The 19,738-nt window shown below is 33.7% G+C and overlaps 3 protein-coding genes across 3 annotated transcripts in view; 2 read left to right on the top strand and 1 right to left on the bottom strand.

The window, feature by feature from the left end:
- Positions 1-19,738, top strand: part of LOC125841370 (heat shock factor protein HSF8-like) — a 267,031-nt gene that overhangs the window by 91,542 nt on the left and 155,751 nt on the right. The window lies entirely within an intron of this gene.
- LOC125841383 (dolichyl-diphosphooligosaccharide--protein glycosyltransferase subunit DAD1) lies at positions 2,549-8,065 on the bottom strand. The gene is made up of 5 exons (XM_049520498.1): positions 7,890-8,065; positions 7,718-7,765; positions 3,292-3,379; positions 3,167-3,210; positions 2,549-2,886 (listed from the first exon to the last, which is right to left on the bottom strand). The coding sequence occupies exons 1-5, from the start codon at positions 7,974-7,976 to the stop codon at positions 2,803-2,805; spliced, it is 351 nt and encodes a 116-aa protein (XP_049376455.1). The 5' UTR covers positions 7,977-8,065; the 3' UTR covers positions 2,549-2,802.
- On the top strand, positions 14,623-19,670 carry LOC125841374 (uncharacterized protein At1g32220, chloroplastic). The gene is made up of 7 exons (XM_049520489.1): positions 14,623-14,867; positions 16,450-16,549; positions 16,667-16,755; positions 16,935-16,990; positions 17,969-18,115; positions 18,920-19,045; positions 19,263-19,670. The coding sequence occupies exons 1-7, from the start codon at positions 14,737-14,739 to the stop codon at positions 19,541-19,543; spliced, it is 930 nt and encodes a 309-aa protein (XP_049376446.1). The 5' UTR covers positions 14,623-14,736; the 3' UTR covers positions 19,544-19,670.

Below are 19,738 nucleotides of genomic sequence, written 5' to 3'. Positions count from 1 at the left end.
ATGGTATGAACTTATCATTTAATTTATACTATTGTTTTTCTCGTTTCCTATTGTGGATGAATTAATTCAGAATTTATAATATCAACATAATTTAGTATGCATATCAAGTGATTTCTTCGTGAATTTGTTATGTAGCAAATATTTTGAAGAATATTTTTTAATTTTTCTAATGTTTCATGGGTTAAAAGGTTTAGAAAAAACAAATTCTTTAGAAACGAGGAAGATAAGTTTTCTAATGAAAATAGGAAGAAAAAAAATAGGTTCAGAATTGAAATTAAAAGTTCGCTATCAACCTCACCCATTCAAACCTCTTGACCATTCCAACACCAAACTCCACTCCTCACCCATTCCAACCTCGAACTCCACTTCCCACTTATTCAATCTCATTTCTATAATATTTTACTAGATAACGTATAAATATTTTTCTTCGTACCAAACACATGCTAGGAAAAATGTTAAGAGGGATGAGAATACATTTTAAATTAATTTCTTCCACGCGCATGAGTTAGTGGGGGCAAATGAAATATGAACATTCTTTCTTACATTAAACTATTCTTTTAGGTATATCTCATAATTATAAACAATATATTAAAAAAATATTTTTAACACAATAATATATGGAGTGGGACATAGAGAAGAGGAGAATAAGCCTTTGAAAATTTGAATAGACGTACGAGAAGTTACATGTCATACATCACATTTCAATCGTTTTGCATTAATTTTTGTTTAGTCTATGTGCAATTTTTCCCTTATTTGCAAAACAAAAGCTTTATATTTATTGTCCCAGAGAGGTAGCGGTTGCTCTGCATTTAATTTGATGTCTACGTACTTCGTTTGATTTGAGGGATAAAAATAATTTTGAAATAAAATACTTATAGTATATTTTTTGTTTGATTGCAGTCTAGGGATTAGTTATACTATAATTGATGCATTTTCTGCATTTTAGTTTATTTATCTAATTTGATTTAGCACGGAAAAAAAAACTTTTGAATCTCGTAGCTTTTCAAAATAGACTTCTCTTACTTAATCCAAATGCTAACTAAAAGCATAAACAAAAAAGTTTATTCTAAGACAAGTTATAAAGAATGTCAATTCGAATATACCCAAAAAGAATATACAAACAAGCACACTTCCAATGTGTGTTCAATGAATATTTCATTTTTAATGAGAAAAAAAGTCATTAAATCAATTAAAAAAAACTATGCAAACCATAAAACTCATGGGACAAATATTGCATTTGATATGGTCTTGATGGCTGTATTACCTATATTTTTTTCTATTTCGTGTACTGTTTTTTACTAATATTTATTTGATAAGTAATACATTAAAGATTAGTTTGTTGCAATTTGTAATGATTATCCAAAACTTAATTATGCGATCAAATCAACAAGGAAAATAAGATCCCATAAGATAAGGATGTGTTAGAGAGGAGACAAAATGAGATTATGTTAATTTGTATTTTAAGAAAGTCTCTAAAATTTTGCTTGGTTTATATCGCTAATCCCAAACTCTTAAGCACTTGTCCTTTAACTTTCCACCGGATATTGTCTCATAATCAGACACAATATGATATTTTGCTGTCTAATTATGTTTTTATGGGAGGCATGCATTGGTTAACACGTGTAATAAATAAAAAAATTATCGACTGTTTTTTTGTTTTTTGATAAAATTTTGTATGACTTTGTTGTAAAAATTCTTTAACGGACACTTTCTATGAGATTTACTCATCAAGTGGGGAATGGTAGAAGTTAAAAACAAAAATTCTGACATGAAAAAAATTGAAAAACGTTTCCAACACGACCATAATAACAATTGACAAATGACAACCTAAAGAGGAAACACAGGAAGGCAAAGTTACATTTGCTTACCTAATAAGTGGTTTAGTCGCGGAAACTCTTTTTTACGAAGAACGCCTCTGCAGTAGAAGTCGTCAAGAAATTTCTTAACAACATGGATCAGAAAAATCTGTGCATGATTAATGGAGACTAACAGACTATAAAGGGACCTCAGTGATTACTAGACATAGACTTGGCCAACTAAATGATTAAAAACTATGAATCACTAATGCAAGAAACCTATGTAGACTTGGCCAATTAAATGATTAAAAACTATGGTCAATGGTCTTTCTCGATATCGGCAAATCAATTCAATTAAATGATTAAAATCTATGGTCAATGGAAACTCACAAGTCCTAGAAAGACAAAGTCCATGGTCAATTTTCTTTTTCTGGAAGTAATGAAATTCCTCAGACGAATTAGCGGAAGAGACATAGAGTGCTTAAGCACATGAAAAGAAAACACCTAGCATTTGTCGCTGTTGAAATTTGAACACTTATCTACCCACGATGTTGTTGCCAGCACAGCAATATCATCGAGGGGCCAATTTGAATCAGCCATACATTATAGTGATGTTAAAAACACCAATAAAGAAAGGGTCATAAAGTTCTTCTCTAGAGAGCATTTGTAAGAAATCTGCCCTAGGATATGCACACAGTTCATGATCAAGTGTTAGAACAAGTTCAGGCACTGGTGTCACCTTTTCGGTCCACTTGGAAAGAAAAAGGCAAAATAATTTGATACCGAAAAAGTTTGGCTCCTTTTTGGGCTATAGAATTCAGAAGGGCCAAAGATTGTCTACTTACTCATACTCATATAAGATTCATGAATGTTAATAGTTTCATGTATGGGAAACTTAATATTTCTGAGGACCTAACAAAATCCTTTACGATTGACTCTATATTATTCTTACATAAAAATCACCAAGATTTGTAAGAGTGACATTTTTGAGATTTGGTGCCTCAATCTAGCCAAGAAAGTTCATGATCACCAAATGGAGCACTAAATTGCAGAGAACAAAATCTGCAAAAGCACGTTCCGGAGGCAAATCCTGCAATGGTGAACCAAAAATCAAGTGATGAGATTCATTGACATACTCTGTAAGCACTAGTAATTTGAAAGGAAAAACAAACATAAGCCCAGCTGCCTCAAGTTTAACTCTCTTTACATTTCCACTTCTACTATGAAGAGACCGCATAACTAGAAGTGCAGGACATGCTACACATTCATTGATAATCTATGACTTCACAACATCTTTTAACACAACTAAATTAGAGGGGAGATTCAAGGTAAAACTGTAAATTGGAAGATTATATCCCAAGAAAGCTAACCTTGAATTCCTTGTTTTCTTTGTTTACTTGGATCCGAAGACAAACTGTGAGAAAGGTATTAATGAATCAGTCAAAATTAACATTTCCCCAAAATGGAGTGTATCTAAATAGACCACTTAGCTCACCAGCAAGGACTGCTGTGCCAATACAGGAAAGCACCCCAGAGAGAAAAGAGTTGAATGGAAATGATCCAACAATAGCCATGTATACCACCTGATTATTGCCAGTAGAAGTGAAAAATACGTCAACCATCAAACAGATGGATTGTACAAATCAAGCAAAAATATCTTAATTCTCAGACATTGAATCATGTTTTTAATCTTCAAATTGGCAACAAATGAATTAGCAAAGGAGCTATTTACATAGGCAAATTGCTGCCTTGTGAGAGTGGCACATTATATTTGCCTTCCCATAAGAAAGCACAGTCAAATAACAAATTACACGAAAATGATCCTTTCTCACACGACTTCGTCGTGTTCACAAAGACTTTACAGAGATATGACCTTATGAAGAATAGGATATCAAACCCTTCGGGGTGGCCCAGTGGTTTGAGCTTGGGACTTCCATGTTGGAGGTCTCAAGTTCGAAACCCCTTGCCAGCGAAAGCAAGGAGTTTGCCTTCTGGGTCGAGCTCGTCGCACTAGGCTTGCCTAGTGCGGGTTACCTCTCCTATGTGGTTTGCAAGCTATTGCATAGGAGAGGGGGTTTTTCCCTGTGCGCACCCAAAGGGTAGCAGCTGCGGGTTTCCCTTGTCATCAAAAAAAAGAATAGGATATCAAAGAAAAAGAAAGTAGTGACTTGTGTAAAGGAGTGCTCCTTGGAAATAATACAAACTGAAATTGGCAAATAAGTATGTGAATTTTGCCAAAATAGGTGAAAGATCATTTTAAGCAATTTGGGCTGTGATTGTCTAACAGTGTTTTTGGACATCATCTCTGATTTTGCAAGCACATCTTTAGCAGAGGTATGGTTTGCCCAATCCTTATTGACCATCACTGCAAAAGAACAGAAAGTCAGGGAGAAGGTAAAAGAGCCGGAATGGCACCATTGGCTAATAGGAGCTGGATTAGCATGCTTCATTGGAATCATCTTTTTTTATAATAAACCAAGGGTTAACACGGCCATATAGGAGGAGAATTGTTAACGATACTGTAACTCCGGCGACCAGTAATTCAACTAGATTGAAAAGAGATTGGACAGGTGGAAGATGCAGTATTTAGCAAGAGGAGAAAAGATCACCCTCACTAAGTCGATACTTACCTGTACACTTATTTTATATCTTTATTCACTATCCCACTCACTTGGAAAAGAAAAGCTAAAAAATTAATGAGAGTCTTTTTATGATATGATACAAAGGGGGAGAAATGATATCATTCGTAGAATAGGATAAGGTGATAGCCCCTCTAGAGTTGAGTGACCTGAGTAATATTTAACCAAATCCTTCAGGAAAAGTAATTTAGATGTGTGTGACTCAAATGGATACATTATGGATGAAGATGATTGTTACTAGAAGCTGGTGTCATCCAAATTCATGGTTCCCATGGGAGGTACTACATTGTAATGCAGCTTACAGAGAAGAAACATGAAGTCAAGGACTGAATTTTCTAAATTCATTGGTTGTATGGTAAGGATATGTAACCAAATCCAATTTTGATTGGATGCATGGTATTGGGATCCAACGTCCAAAGACGAGTTTGCCCTATTATATTTGTCACAACTGACAAAGAAGCAATAACAGCCAAACTCCTCAGAAGAGAAGGTAGCCAAGTATTGTCAAATTTTATTTTAGAGATACATACAAGAGTGGAAATTCGACGCTGTAGACATGACTGCTTTGGGGAAGAAGATAGAGTGATGTGGAAAAGATCACCACCTTAGAATCGTATTATGCTTGTCTTTCGCAGTTGCTGATTTAACAAACACTATATATCAGTATGGGAGAAAAAGGCACCAAAGAAACTCTCTTCACGTGGTATGCAGCGTTGAAAATCACATTTAACAGATGATGCTTCAGAAGGAGATGGTTATATCTAGTTCACAAAGAAACTGTAGTTGGTACATCCCGTGTCAAATATCAGCCTAATCCTGTGAGTCTGACAGAAGCATTGGAGAGGTGGAGACCTGAAAATAGATGCTGGAAGGACATGTAGAGTGGCTTCCCCTTTGTGTCTTTTGGTTGATGTGGAGATAAGGGAACAGAAAAACTTTCAGAGGACTAGAGAGTCTATTATGAAGAGGCAAGAGACCTTTATTTCCATTTTATTTACTGAAAAAGGGATATTTTATATAGAACAGACGGTTGGATGGATTTTTGGAGGGTTATTGTGAAAACATACTCTTGTATGGTGATACCGTCTTGTGGTGTTATTAGTGAAATTATTTTGATTTATAAATAAATGGATTAGAGGAATAGGATAGTAGCTACTAGATAATATTAATAGGAAAATCCATGAGAGGTGACTACCACGTTGGCAGACTGCAAAGTTGGAATTCATGATGGAACTGACACAAACCAAATGACTCTTCATTGGATGTACAGAGGGAACAGTGACCTTCTAGACCTCCCATATTAGCTCTGATTAGGCTAACTATTCACAACAAACCAAAATCACAGATTCTCAGAATAAATACTATCTAACCTTTTTTGGTGTTGTTTGCACAATCGATAGGATTGAATTTGAATCTTCTTTACGATATAAAAGATAAACTTTTTTTTTTTAACTGAGAAATCCCTTAGATATTAAACCAGGTTAGAAACTTGGAGTATGAGCCCTTCCCTCTACCCTGCTCTCACTTCAAAACGAAGTTTTGTGTCAGTGGCAGAGTTGATCCTTTTTTTTTTCTCATAACCGTGGTATCCGGCCAGCTTAAGCGCACCTCGACTAATTCAACAGGATACTTGTCACCTCCCACCAACAAGAGGTACCAGGTAACTCTGTCCACTTAGGCTAGGGCAAATGGGAAGAAATCACCTAGTTGCTAGGATTTGAACTTGAAACCTCATGGTTCTCAACCACCTCATTGAACACTAAGCCACACCCTTCGGTGTTGCGGCAGAGTTAATCTTTTAAGTGAATAACAAATTACTGTTGCCAGTAGTGAAGATAATTTCAAACTGGCAAAAGATAATTAAACATCACTATTTTCTTAAACCAAGAAAACCCCAACAAGTTAGTTTGGCTCAACCTCAGTTGACCCGCAGGTTCAAAACTAAAGGGATTCTGGGTTCACACATCTAACTTGCCCCACTTAAATACATAGTGTAAGTGGCGAGGTCCGAACTCGTGTCGTGCACCCAATCAACACATCTTATGCTACATCCTTACCACTGAACCAAAGCCTTGGTGACAATACAATGCTACTGATTGTGAATCACTAATAAAGAAGTCAGACACATTTCAAAAATGTGTATATGAATCAACAAATGCATTAAATTGCATTGATGCTCCACCAACAAATTTGAAAAAGGAAAAGATAAAATAAAATAATGAATAGTGAATGACCTATGGAACTCTACGGTACAACAAATTAATGGTTTTAAGTTTTAACTGTGTCACACACCATGAAGATTCTTTCATTCAGAGTATCTTGAAATGATTATGAAGCAAACTTTTATTAGAGAAAAAATCCATATACTTCACAGTCGTGGGAAAGGAAAGCACCCCCACAGTTTGAATCATCTCTTACCCTTCTTTTCAGCCTTCAAACTGAAGAACTAAGTTCTACAAGTAGAGGAGAACCTTGTTTTTAGTAATAGAAATCATTTTAGTTCTTGAAATTTACAGCAACGGAAACACAAACTCAATCATTGATTGTCTTGCAGACTCGCACTTACATATGTAATCTCAAATTTCTAAGTCATTTGATTATTGTTCATGCATCAAGGCTGGCTTTCTCTAATGACCGTGATTGCCCACTCTCTCAACAAAAATATTAACCAGATAAAACAAGATAGAGGAAGTCAAAAACCAGTATCACCTTGAAAAGAAATTCCTATATCGTCCTGCGAACTGTAGAACAGTAAGCTCAACTATCATAGTTTGTTGACTTTATGGTGCAGCCAATCTCCCTAAGCTTTCACATTTTAGAACTTTACCCCTTAATATTCTTAATTTTTAGAGAGAAACCTCAATATAAAACATAATGCCCCTCCTCACTCCAACCCCCAACCCCAACTTTCAACTTATAATACATTCTTCCCCAAAAAATTATGCCTCAGCCACTGCCGCCATTAGCAACAAAAGCATATCTCTAATGCATCAGATGCTCAATTGAACCAAGCATTAGACCAAGATCAAATCAATCTAGGTAATGCTTGAAATGACATCATTAAGCCATCAGTATTCAAACCCCATAACATACATTTTCAATTAAAATTTCAAAGGACATTAGAAAGTTAACAGCTTATGAGAACATGGATCATCCAAAAATTTACCAAGACAACCACAGTAAGAACATAACAATTACAGATCTATAGCAATAAGATTGACCCCATAGATACATACATACAGATCAAATGGATCAATGACAGCAAAGTTGTTAAGTAAATACCTGAATTAAGGCAGTAGAGATCGCAAAGATGACATATAGATCAATGATCTGCGGCGAAAAACAATTCAATTAGAACCCAATAGCAATACGTGAATATTGACTGAAACTGTATAGATTTGAAAGTTGTATGAAAGTAATTTGCTGCACGGAAATCGAGAAGAGAGATAGTTACCTTGAGATTCGTCGGAGTTGCGGCATAAGCAGAACGGAGAGAATGGAAAAGAGCTTGGGCGTCTTTGGTCGCCGACGACTTTGCCATTTTTGTCACTCTTCAGTTCTTCTGTGTGACCTCAATTTCGATGGAGTGAGAATGGACGGACTGAAACCCGGAAGGCGTTAAAAGTAAAAATGAAAATGACCAAAATTGCCCTCGGTCTCCATTTGCCTTTTTGGTGTTAAAATAATTTTTTAAAATATAGAATAGTTATTTAATTTTGTAAACAGAAAGATGGAGTAACAATTAACGAGTACTTATGTTTTATAATAGAGCAACTTTCACATATAGCAAACACAAAATTCATATTTGTATATTATAGCAAAGTTCGCATAATTGCGCTCCATAGCAAACATAAATATGTATATTTCGCTATACATATACAAAAAAAAGCAGTTGTATAATCTGTTTTGGTATACATATACAAAAAGATCAATTGTATAAAGTAAGAGAAGCGAGTGAGCGAGCGAGATCTGGGAGAGTGGCGAGCGAGATCTGGGAGAGGGGAGAGAGGGGAACGAAAATATATGTATATATACAATTTTCACGCATTTTATACATTTGCGTTTTTGTATAAAGTGAGAGAGGCGAGTGACAGAACGAGATCTGGGAGAGTGGCGAGCGAGATCTAAGAGAGGGAGAGAGGGGAACGAAAATATATGTATATATACAATTTTCTCTCGCTTTATACAAACACAAACGCATTTTATACAATTTGCGTTTTTTGTATACAGTGAGAGAGGCGACTGAGAGAGCGAGATCTGGGAGAGTGGCGAGTGAGATCTGGGAGAGGGGAACGAAAATATATGTATATATACAATTTTCTCTCGCTTTATACAAACACAAAGGCACTTTATACACTTGCATTTGTATAAAAAAACGAGAGAGGCGAGGGAGAGAACGAGAGTGGTGAGCGAGATTCACCAGGAGAGAGGTGAAATAGCAACAGTTTGCTATGAGGTACAATTAAATCAAATTATATTTATAGCATTTAATTTGAATTAATAGTTTGTTATTATATACAATTTTTTGTACTTCTAAAATGATTTTATTGTACGCAAATTAGTTACATTATAATTGCAGAGTCATTATTGAATGACAAATTGATGTGATTGTCACTTCAATGGGTTTTTTTTTTTAAAAAAAAAAAGAAGATATAATATATAGTTAAGAGTTGTTACATTGTCACTATTAGTATTAGAGATTATAAATAGATTGTTAAAATAAGTTATACTAGTTTAGTAAATAGATCTCCATCTTGGTCTACTTTGAGTTGTACTTCTACAACTTCAGGAGAAGTTAGTAAAAAGAACGGTTGGTTGATCATTGTTAGTCTGGAACCTAATTTGGACAAAACTGCTACTTTGTTGGCTTGACGAAAGCTATGACGGACCACTGAATTCCCCAACTTCTTCAAAGTTAACCTGCAAGATATAAGAATAGAATTATAAGTTGATCCATTTCGATTTCTATGGGTATTACATTATGGATTACGATCATAGTTAGACCATTGAGAAAAGCTTTCAACTCTGTCAAGGTATGATTGTGCCCGTAGCTCCTTTTGTAAAATCCAACCATCCAGTTTCCACAAGTGTCTCTAATAAGGGAGTCAATTCCCCCTCTCCCTTGGTGTCTAGAGAAGGAACCGTCAGAATTTAACTTATATGATCCATTTGGAGAAGGTAACCACTTAATATGAATAGTGATGGGAGTGATACAGTTAGTAGGGGTTAGAGTGTGGCATATGTATTTCATGATTCTGTTTTTTACTAACGATACTGATAAAAAGACAGACTTGTCACTGTAAATATTGTGATTTCTGTATAACCATATGTGCCACAAGGCAAAGGATAGTAAATCAATCCAATGATAAGGGTATTCAAACCTTTGAGGGGATGTAACCAGTTATCATTTTGGAATGGTAACTGGGCTATATTAATGCCTAGATGTAACGAGTGGTCACTTCAATGATTTTTAATTGTGTTAGAGGTTGAAAATATCGATTTTATGCATAACTTAATTATTTTGTAAGTATATGCTATTTTTGTCTAATCAATATAAACATCAAATAATTTTATTATCTAAAAAATTGTTTTCAGTTTATTAAAATTTGGATCCAAGTTTCTATGCTTTTTTAATTTATTACGAGTTACGATCATTCATCTAGTGAATGAACATGGAAGAACTCCCTATTTTGTACTTTATAAGTAATACTGCATATTATTAAATTAACATTGAAGCTTTGTGGGATATGCATCTCTTTGTTATATCAATCCTTTTTATTTTGTATTATCTCAAATGTAGTCAATTAACTAAAGTATACATATATTTATATCGTCTAGTTTTATTAGTGAACTATCAAAGAGGACTTAAAAATTTATATAAAAGGTAAAGTAATTACTACCCAATTTAACAATGATGAACGAGACTATCATCAAATAAGTTTAGTTCAACTACCAAAAGAATCACTTATTAATGTTAAATCAATATATTTTTCTTCTTGATATTCACATTAAAATTTGATTAATCATATAAAATCATATTTCTTAAAATTTAATTAATCATATAAAATCATATTTCATATGTTGTTTCAGATGGTTACAAACCAATGAATAAATACGTTCTTTTCCCTAGCATATTAGATGTTCCTCATATAAATTTATTGAGATTATTTATTTATTTGGTGTCCACCCCATGTGCCAATTGCCAAAGTATTATGGTGAAAGTTGATACGATTTTTGTCAAGCAAAATCTATCTAGATGTTTCTATAAAAAAAAAAAATCACCCATCAAAATAATAAAGAATGAAAAAGAAAAAATAAAAGTAGAAATTTGTACATAATTTTATTTTGTTTTAAATAGATTTTTTTGGAAGGTTAAAACAACAAAGTTGGTAAAATAATTTATATACTCCATATTTTGAAGAAAATTAATTTAATTATTATCATTCACATTTTCTCTATGATATAATAAATCACAAATATGTTTCGGACAATTAATAAAGTATCATAATTAGTTGTTCGTTACTAGGTTATTATTTTAAACATACTAATCTGTAAGTTAGTTTTATTTTAGCTTTCAATTGTAGGAGTTTAAATGACCAGACAAATTATATTCTCAACGAATTAAAAATTTGAAGAAAAATAGCCATAAATAATTTTCTCATTATTAAAAAAAGAGAAAAAAGGACAAATATATCCCCGAACTATCGTAAATAGTATGTAAATACCCTCCGTCATACTTTTGGGACATTGGTGCCCCTGCCGTTCAAAAACTAGAGCATATATACCCTTATACTAACGGACATACGCGGGTCATAATCTTATCCATCTATCTGACATTTATCGACCGATAAGATTGCCTCGTGTCCCCATTTAGTCTTCCGTTAGAGTGAAAGGCATATATGTTTTAGTTTTTAGACGGCAGGGGCACCAATGCCCCAAAAATATGACGGAGGGTATCTGTATACCATTTACAATAGTTCGAGGTATATTTGTTTTTTTTCCCTTAAAAAAATAAAATAGAACTTTCAAGACTCGGCTTAAGTCATCCACAGCCACTTAAAGTTGTCAGCATATTTCACATAGACACCTCAGTCTAACCTTATACCTATTGAACACCTACACCAGTTCAAATTTGAACCATTTGAACATTTTTTTAACAAATAGCTACAAGTATAAGAGATGTGTAATACACTCGCGCTGATGTGGCAATTTGACGAATGAATAACATACATATGGCATTTTGAGTCAAAATATTTATTAAAAATTATAATTTAAAAAAAAAATGAAAAGGAAAAGAAGGTTTTTGTCCACCCATGGACCTTTGAGCCACCATCAGGTCTCTTCGTTCAACTTTTCCTTTTCCATTTTTGATTTTTAAAGAAAAAAATATGAAATAGCAAACTATATATCCTTTTTTTAATCTTCTCAGTTTCTAAAGAAAGTTCAAAGAAACCATTAATGGTAAATTGATATGTTTTAGTGAAGAAATTTTTCAACTCTACAAAAGAATTTCTGAAATTGTTTGTTTGAAATCAACGCTTCTTCAATTTCTTCATTTTCATTCCTTTGCTCGTTTTTTTTACGGAAAGAAATTAAACCGTTAATGAAGGAATTAAGTTGTTTTCAGAAGAAAAAAAATACTTATTTGTGAAAAAGGAATTTCGAAATTACATTAGCTGAACTCACTTCCATTTGCTTCTTTTTATCTCGTTTGTGTGCTTGGTACCGGAGGAAATTCAATTTCAGGTTGAAATTTTTAATTCTTGAAAATGGTAGGGGTGCTTTCTAGATGAATATGGTAGTGGTGAAGGAGAGAATGAGGTGGTTCACGATAAGAGAGAAAGAGAAGGATGGATGGTGGCAGCAGTATCGGTGAAAATGGTGGTGGAAGTAGTTACGTTTAATTAAGGAAGAAAGAAGAAGAAAGAGATATATAAAAAAGCAAAAAATGGTCTCTCACGCTCTGAATGTCTGTGTACTGCACTTTCCATGTCACATCAGCGAAAAATGTTTACTAGGTACTAGTTTTGAATAATATAAGGGATCGTTTGGTTTGAAAATGAGTTATGATGGGATAAGTTATGTTGGGATAAGTTATGTTGGGATTAGTTATGATGAGATAAGTTATGTTGGAATTATTTTTTATTGAGTGTTTGGTTTGTTGTACTCAAAATAATAAATTTTAAGAACAATTTATTTGTTTACAAAAATGCCCTTCATTAATGTAAAAAGTGATATAACAAAAGGGTTGAAGGAGACATTTTTGTTATTTACCTATTTTATCCCGGGATAAGTTATCCCGGGATTACTATACCACCCAAAGAGAGGGATAACTTATCCTGGTACTAATTATTAATCCCGGGATAAGTTATCCCGAACTTGCCAACCAAACAACAAAATAAGCGGTACTATAATTTAATCCCGGGACTATTTGGTATTATCCCTCACACCAAACGACCCCTAAGTGTTCAATAGATACAAACTCTAGTAGAGGTGTTTAAGTGAAATATTCGGACAACTTTGAATGGCTGTAGATAATTTAATCCTTCGAGACTCTACAAACGTAAATTGATGACATGTTCTGCCAAAAGCCACGAGATCTTTTCTGACCTACCAAAAAGAATCTTTTTTTTTTCTCATCCCAAAAAAATTGTTTATTTTTTATTATTTTCTATTTCCTCATTTTATTTTATTTCCACAAAAGAAATTAGGCAATTAATTACCCTTTTTTCCTTTTACCAATATTTTCGGGCCTTAAAAATTCCGCGATGGGACAAATTAAACTATAATTACATTTTAAATTTTATAGCAAATACATAATATACATGTTGCTTTCAACCGATATGATATGTATTAATACAATTTAGGTAAAAGGGATAAATATATTCCGAACTATTGATCCAGATACTCTTTGTCATACTTTTGAGATATTGGTGCACGTGCTGTCCAAAAATTAGAGCATATATGCTCTTCACTTTAACGGAAGAATAAATAGGGACATGTGGCGCAATCTTATCTGTCGATCCGATATTTAATAAACGTCAGGTTGGTGGATAAGATTATGACACGTGTATGTCCGTTAGTATAAAGGGTATATATGCTCTAGTTTTTGGACGGCAGGGACATCAATGTCCCAAAAGTATGACAGAAGGTATCCACATACCATTTACGATAGTTCGGACGTATATCTATCATTTTTCCCTATAATTTATACTCATCTAATTGGAGATGTGTAAAAATCAAACTGATCAATAAATTAAATAAAAGCATATGATATTAAACTATTACATTAATGGGTTTTTAATGATTTTCTAAAAAATATATATTGAATTTTAATTAATTTTTTAATATTGGGTTTTACCGAATAACCTAATAAGACTGTAGTAATTTACTCATTTTCCCTACATAAATATTAAATTTTAATATCAATATGTTACACATTTACTATTTAGCCTTCAATTCACATTATTGTCTTGATTCTTTTATTTGTATTGCACTTATATATTCTTTTTCTATTAGTTAACACTATTTATTTTATAAGAGTATGTAAACTTACATTGTTTTCTTGTTGCGTCAAATTATTGGAGAAATTATTTTATTATTTTATGAGTATTTTTTTATTGGTAAATCAAAATTTGAATCATTAAAGACCAAAATTTGATAAAAATATCTTATTAATTTAGTGTATTTAAAAATCAAAAACTAATTAACTGAATTAATAATAAATAAAATCGAACTGAACCGATAGCTATATTTCATTATTTTACTCCCTCCGTCCCTTTTTAGTTGTCCACTTTAGAAATGACACACAGATTAAGGCAACAATGATTAGCACAGTGAAGTTACAATTTTACCCTTATGACAACTTTTCACTTCAAAATTACAACCACTTATTTGAATTCAAGTGAAATAAATTGGAGGGAAACAACATACACTTTTACAATTTTCAAGAAGTGTAAATAAGGGTATAATAGGAAAAAATTTGTTGTTCTTTCTTGATTTGTCAAAATGGACAACTAAATAGGGACAACTAAAAAAGGAAATATGGACAAGTAAATAGGGACGGAGGGAGTACTTGCTAAATTATACTATTTGTGAAATTTTCTCCAAGAAAAATGTGCATCCAGTATGGCCAATCCTTCCATACCCCACCCAAAAGGCTTCACCACAAATCTGGCAAAACAGAAACCAAATTTCAGAAAGCATTCTGCTGAAGTTCAACTATTGGCTTTGCTATTCAATTCTTCCTGTGATTAGATAACTTCTCAATCTCATCTCTGTGAACTGTGGAAGAGAGAAATATGGCGTCTTTCTCAAACATCGGCGCCATTTGCAAAGTTCCATCAGCTCCTTCTCTTTGTAGCAGTAGTAGTAGAGCTCTCTTTCCTACTACTTTACGCAGTTTCAGTCATTCACAAGTCTCTCGCTCTCGGTCAGTATTCCTTGATTTAGCTCAACTTATAATGCTCTTTTATTCGTGATTTGAAGTTTATGAGTTTTGAATTATATTCCTTAAGGTGTCGTATGTTATGCGGATTAAATCGGGGATTAAAGTCCTGAGATTATAATTCCAAGTTGGATATCAAGTATTAAGCCTACAATAAAATTTATAATCATGTTTGGTTGATGGGATAAATTTATACCGTCAACTAAATGCAGTATAAATTTTGTTCAGGCTTAATCCTTGTATATCCTAAGTTATTGGATTCTAATTAATAATTTATGTATATTTAGTTGAATTTTGATATAAATTCAAGGTCTGGATCTGTTCGACCGAACAAGTAACCGAAGAGCTAGCTCCGCTCCCAGTACTTTTTGTGCTGTAATTTGTCTAGGATGGTTGAAAAGAGCTTGCTGATTGAATAAGACTATGACAAACAAAAAATCACACTGGTTCAGGGAAAAAGAAAGGAAATACTATTCAACACCTAACCTAATGGTAGTAATTTAGTTTCTTATAGAGTTATAGAGGTAGGCTTCTCATTTCTCAAATGTCACACCATTTATCTTAATGAAAACATTTATCATTTGATCAGTTATTGTTACACACTCGAGAAATTAAGATCTCTTGGTCACTTACAAACTGAATAGAACTCTCTCTGACCCAATTTATGGGAAGATATTTGGAGTAGGTGGGTCAAGACACTTAATTTTGACCGTGAATTCATGTATAGATTCTTCAAATTTTTTAAAAATAAAATTTACATATTTTGAAAACTACATAAGTACTACAAGTCAACATAGCTTATGATATAAAAAATAAAATTAAGAAGTTTGAGAAGATTATAGTGAAAGGGAAAATTGTTTGATTCCCCAAATAGTAACACCTTCATATAAAGTAGGACAGAGGGAGTATAAATGATCCACATAAAATGTACATGACCATGCTGTTCCAAATCAATCAATCAATGAACTAAACTACCTCTCAATCTCAAATTAGCTGGGGATAGACATTTCGCTCTTTAAAGGTCCATTTACCTTTAAGAGGATTCATTATGGTTATTTGGAGTACTATTTTTGGGCTGGCTGTCAACATACAATAACCTTTTTCCTTTATCCGATCACGAGGTTTTGCAAAACTCACACATGTGGAGTTAGTTTTCAAAATCCTAACAAAGTTAAGTAATGCGGATGATACCATTATAATTTCAGCTTTAAAAATAATAGACAAAGAAAACTAAGAATTATATCGTCAGTGTATATGGAAATAAAAGAGTGATCATTCAGATTGTCAATTCTGTACCATTGCAAAATGTTGGCACATCATGTTCCGGGATGAACTTTTTGATTTTTTAGTTCCTTGTTTGGCATAGTTGATTTTCTTTCTTTCTTTTTTTCCACAGCACAAGCGAGATATGCAGATCTGCACAGAAAACTATATTCTTTGAAAGACTAAACTAGTTTTCTGAAAACTGGATTAAGGTTTAAAGTAAAACCGTATGTGCTGTATTCGTAATCTTTGGGACGATCAGAATTCTAGCCTGACATGTTTGCAAAGTTTCTCTTCTTTTTAGTTCTTGCCGACTTTGTATTAGAAGCAGTTATGCCGAAGCTGTCAGAGGGAATCCTAACTCGGATGCAATTGATGTTGTAGCAGATGTTAAGACTGAACGAGTATTACTTCATGACTTAAGCATCTTCTTTTTCTCCTTTTGAGATCAAATCCATTTACAACTGTCTCAATAGCAACTAGTTGTCATTCACTTTTTTTTTCTTTTTTGTTTTCAACAGATTGTAGTTATAGGAGGCAGCGGCTTTGTTGGCTCTGCAATATGCAAGGCTGCAGTGTCAGAGGGTATAGAGGTCATAAGTCTGAGCAGGTATTTGTAATACATGACTGAGCAGTTCAATAGGGATTTCAATTTATAAAAGAATCTTTACTGATTGAATGTGATCTTAAACATTTTCTGTTGATTCATAAGGATCTATACAATTGCTCTATCCTCTTATGCCATTTTTACATATTATGGGTTCTCAAATTTTAGTATTTCCTACACAGGTCAGGGCGTCCCTCTAACTCAAACCCATGGGTAGATCAAGTCACTTGGATAACAGGCAGGTTCATTTCTTCATCATACACTTGAGTAGGTTGACAATGAATTCAAGTAAAAAAATTACATGGATGAAATCAATGTGGAAGTTGATTTTCAGGCCCTTTTTCTGATGAAAGCCATTGTAGTTTATTGAGAATGTATAATAATGTTATTGGTGAATGAATCCCCCATATTTTTTTTGGTTGGTGTGTGTGTGGGATGGATGTGCTTGCTGAAACAAGTATCTACTAAAGATAATTGAAGACTCTCTCGCCACACTAAATAACGGAAAGATATAATCTACTGAAGCTCCTCATGGCTTTGCAAGTCCAAAAGTGGGAAGCCATGTTGTGTCCTGCTGCTTTACCTCAGATGACAGGTACCTGCATGCTCAGTGTTTATGTTTAATCCAATCAAGCTGAAAAGGAGACAATGGATGATCATTTTTGGCAGGTCAGAGAAGAGGATCTGAAGGATAGTCAAGCAAAGTAACTTTTTCGCTTGGCAATTCTAGTCACTAGAAAAAAAATCGATTTACCCTTAAAGATGAACGGGGGGCAGAGTCTATTTTGCAACCATTTGAAAGACCAAATCTAATTCTCTATTATTCATGCTATGATTGAAGCCTAGAAGTCAAAACACGTTGTCAAAAACTGGATATTCAATCTTTGCCATAGTCCATAGGTGAAGATTTACAAAAGAGTTCTAAAGTTCCTTCAAACAATATGAATCCCGGACCAAACAAGAGCAAAGAAGTGCAAAGAATCTAGAAGTACTGGATTGTTTTGCCTAGTCTGGTTGCTTTGGTCAATTGGTCATATGCAAACTTGAAAGAGGATTCCAGTTAAAACTACCTCTATCAGAAAAAAATAAGAAGGAGATCCCTGTTAAAAGTAACAGATGTTATCTGTGTTGGTGTAGTTTTGACTTTTGGCTAAAATCTTTTTCTGATAGTTTTCCATCCAATCCAGATTACTCATATGATCATCATATCATGCAGGAGATGTTTTCTATGCAAATTGGGATGAAATACTTATTGAGGCTACTGCAGTTGTTTCAACTTTAGGAGGTTTCGGTTCTGATGAACAAATGCTGAGGATCAATGGTGAAGCTAATGTTGTGGCTGTCAATGCTGCTAAAGAATATGGTCAGTAGCTTTCGTTTTATTTATTTGAAGAAATCTGTAAAGCTGAAGTGACCTTTAAAAGAATAAAGATAGGATTTGCTTTTTCAATGTCAAGTGATAGACTCTTTGTGGTTAATTTTTCCAGGGCCTATCTTCTCTATCTTATTTTTACTTTTAACTTGCAATATATATAATGAATCAGATAAGTCATGCTTCCCTGTGATGAAGCATGAGGCATGGTTGACTCCATTATTTACTTTAGCTCAGAGCTAAAGATATATGTTGCTAGAGAAAATTGATGCTTAAAAAAATATTAAAGAGCAGAAAATTCTGCTCGTCACTTCTAATCTATTGACATTTACCAACTGAAGAAAAAAGCTGAATCCGTCCACAGATTGAAATAAAATGCTTGATTACTTTTGGTGTAAATTGCAGGATATGCATGAAATAACGGCTATTATATATATTTTGCATTTCTCTTGCATTGGCTGGGTGCTGGTCTGTTTATTAATAGAACTTAGCTTACTTATCAAACAACTATTACTACCCCTTAATGTCAAACTAGTTGGGATTTGCTATGTAGAACTTCATGATCTATTTTGCTTCACCTAAACCTGTTTATCCAGTATTCAATAATTTGGGATTGTCTAAAACAGAGGTTCTCTACAGTTTGCAATTAACAGTATGGTACTGCTTTGATGTGTTTAAGAACAACCCTTATGGCAGGTTTAAACTAGTCATTTTGCACACCATGTTATCATTGTTCCCTTGTTTCTCCATAACTACTCATGCCAAGTGTTACATTATATCTTTTGTTATTTGCAGGGATCCCTAAGTTCATATTGATTTCTGTGCATGATTACAATCTACCATCATTCCTCCTTCAATCAGGTTACTTCACAGGGAAAAGAAAAGCAGAATCAGAAGTTCTTTCCAAATTCCCTAGCTCAGGTACTCTATTAGATGTTTAATTCTCATTGTTGGCACTGTGGCAATCTGAAGCTTACGGTTCTAAAAATTGTTCTTTGAAATTAGTTTGTACAATAGCACCATGTCTGCAACAAGTTTGTAAATAAAAAGGGGAAGTGTTCAGCTTGTTGCTAACCCTGAACTAGTACAGCCACAATTTTTTTGTTACATACTTATATTTCTCACTGAAATGTAACAGGTGTGGTTCTTAGACCTGCCTTTATATACGGGAAGAGAAAGGTTGACGGCTTCGAGATCCCCCTAGATTTGATTGGAGAACCTCTTGAAAAGTTATTACGTGCAACAGAGAGCGTCACTAAACCATTGAAATCGTTGCCAGCATCTGATTTAGTTCTAGCCCCTCCTGTTAGCGTGGACGACATTGCTTATGCAGTGATAAATGCTGTTAAAGATGACGACTGTTTTGGCATTTTTACCATCGACCAAATCAAAGAAGCAGCAGCAGGAGTTAAGGTGTAAAAAAAGGTTCACATCTAAAAGAAAAATGATAATATTGTAACAAAATTATATATGTAGAACATGTATCCTGTCATATAAAACTCTTGCTTATGATACCCACAGTATAATGGACCTTTTGATACTAAAATAGCCTTATTTCATCCTGTATTCGTAAGAAAAGTAAATCAACACTCCATCTTGCAAAACAACATGTGT

Source organism: Solanum stenotomum, chromosome 10 (assembly GCF_019186545.1).
Source record: "Solanum stenotomum isolate F172 chromosome 10, ASM1918654v1, whole genome shotgun sequence".
NCBI lineage: Eukaryota > Viridiplantae > Streptophyta > Magnoliopsida > Solanales > Solanaceae > Solanum > Solanum stenotomum.
This window is presented reverse-complemented; position numbering and strand designations above follow the sequence as displayed.

What these genes read in the sequence shown, in the direction of transcription:
- LOC125841383 (XM_049520498.1), bottom strand. Translation starts at nt 7,976, where the DNA reads ATGGCAAAGTCGTCGGCGACCAAAGACGCCCAAGCTCTTTTCCATTCT. An exon ending in TGGCACAGCAGTCCTTGCTG is followed by an intron (nt 3,211 to 3,291) that starts GTGAGCTAAGTG and finishes CCTTTCTCACAG; the next exon opens with TTTGTCTTCGGATCCAAGTA. An exon ending in AAGAAAACAAGGAATTCAAG is followed by an intron (nt 2,887 to 3,166) that starts GTTAGCTTTCTT and finishes TCACCATTGCAG; the next exon opens with GATTTGCCTCCGGAACGTGC.
- LOC125841374 (XM_049520489.1), top strand. Translation starts at nt 14,737, where the DNA reads ATGGCGTCTTTCTCAAACATCGGCGCCATTTGCAAAGTTCCATCAGCT. An exon ending in CAGATGTTAAGACTGAACGA is followed by an intron (nt 16,550 to 16,666) that starts GTATTACTTCAT and finishes TGTTTTCAACAG; the next exon opens with ATTGTAGTTATAGGAGGCAG. An exon ending in GAGGTCATAAGTCTGAGCAG is followed by an intron (nt 16,756 to 16,934) that starts GTATTTGTAATA and finishes TTTCCTACACAG; the next exon opens with GTCAGGGCGTCCCTCTAACT.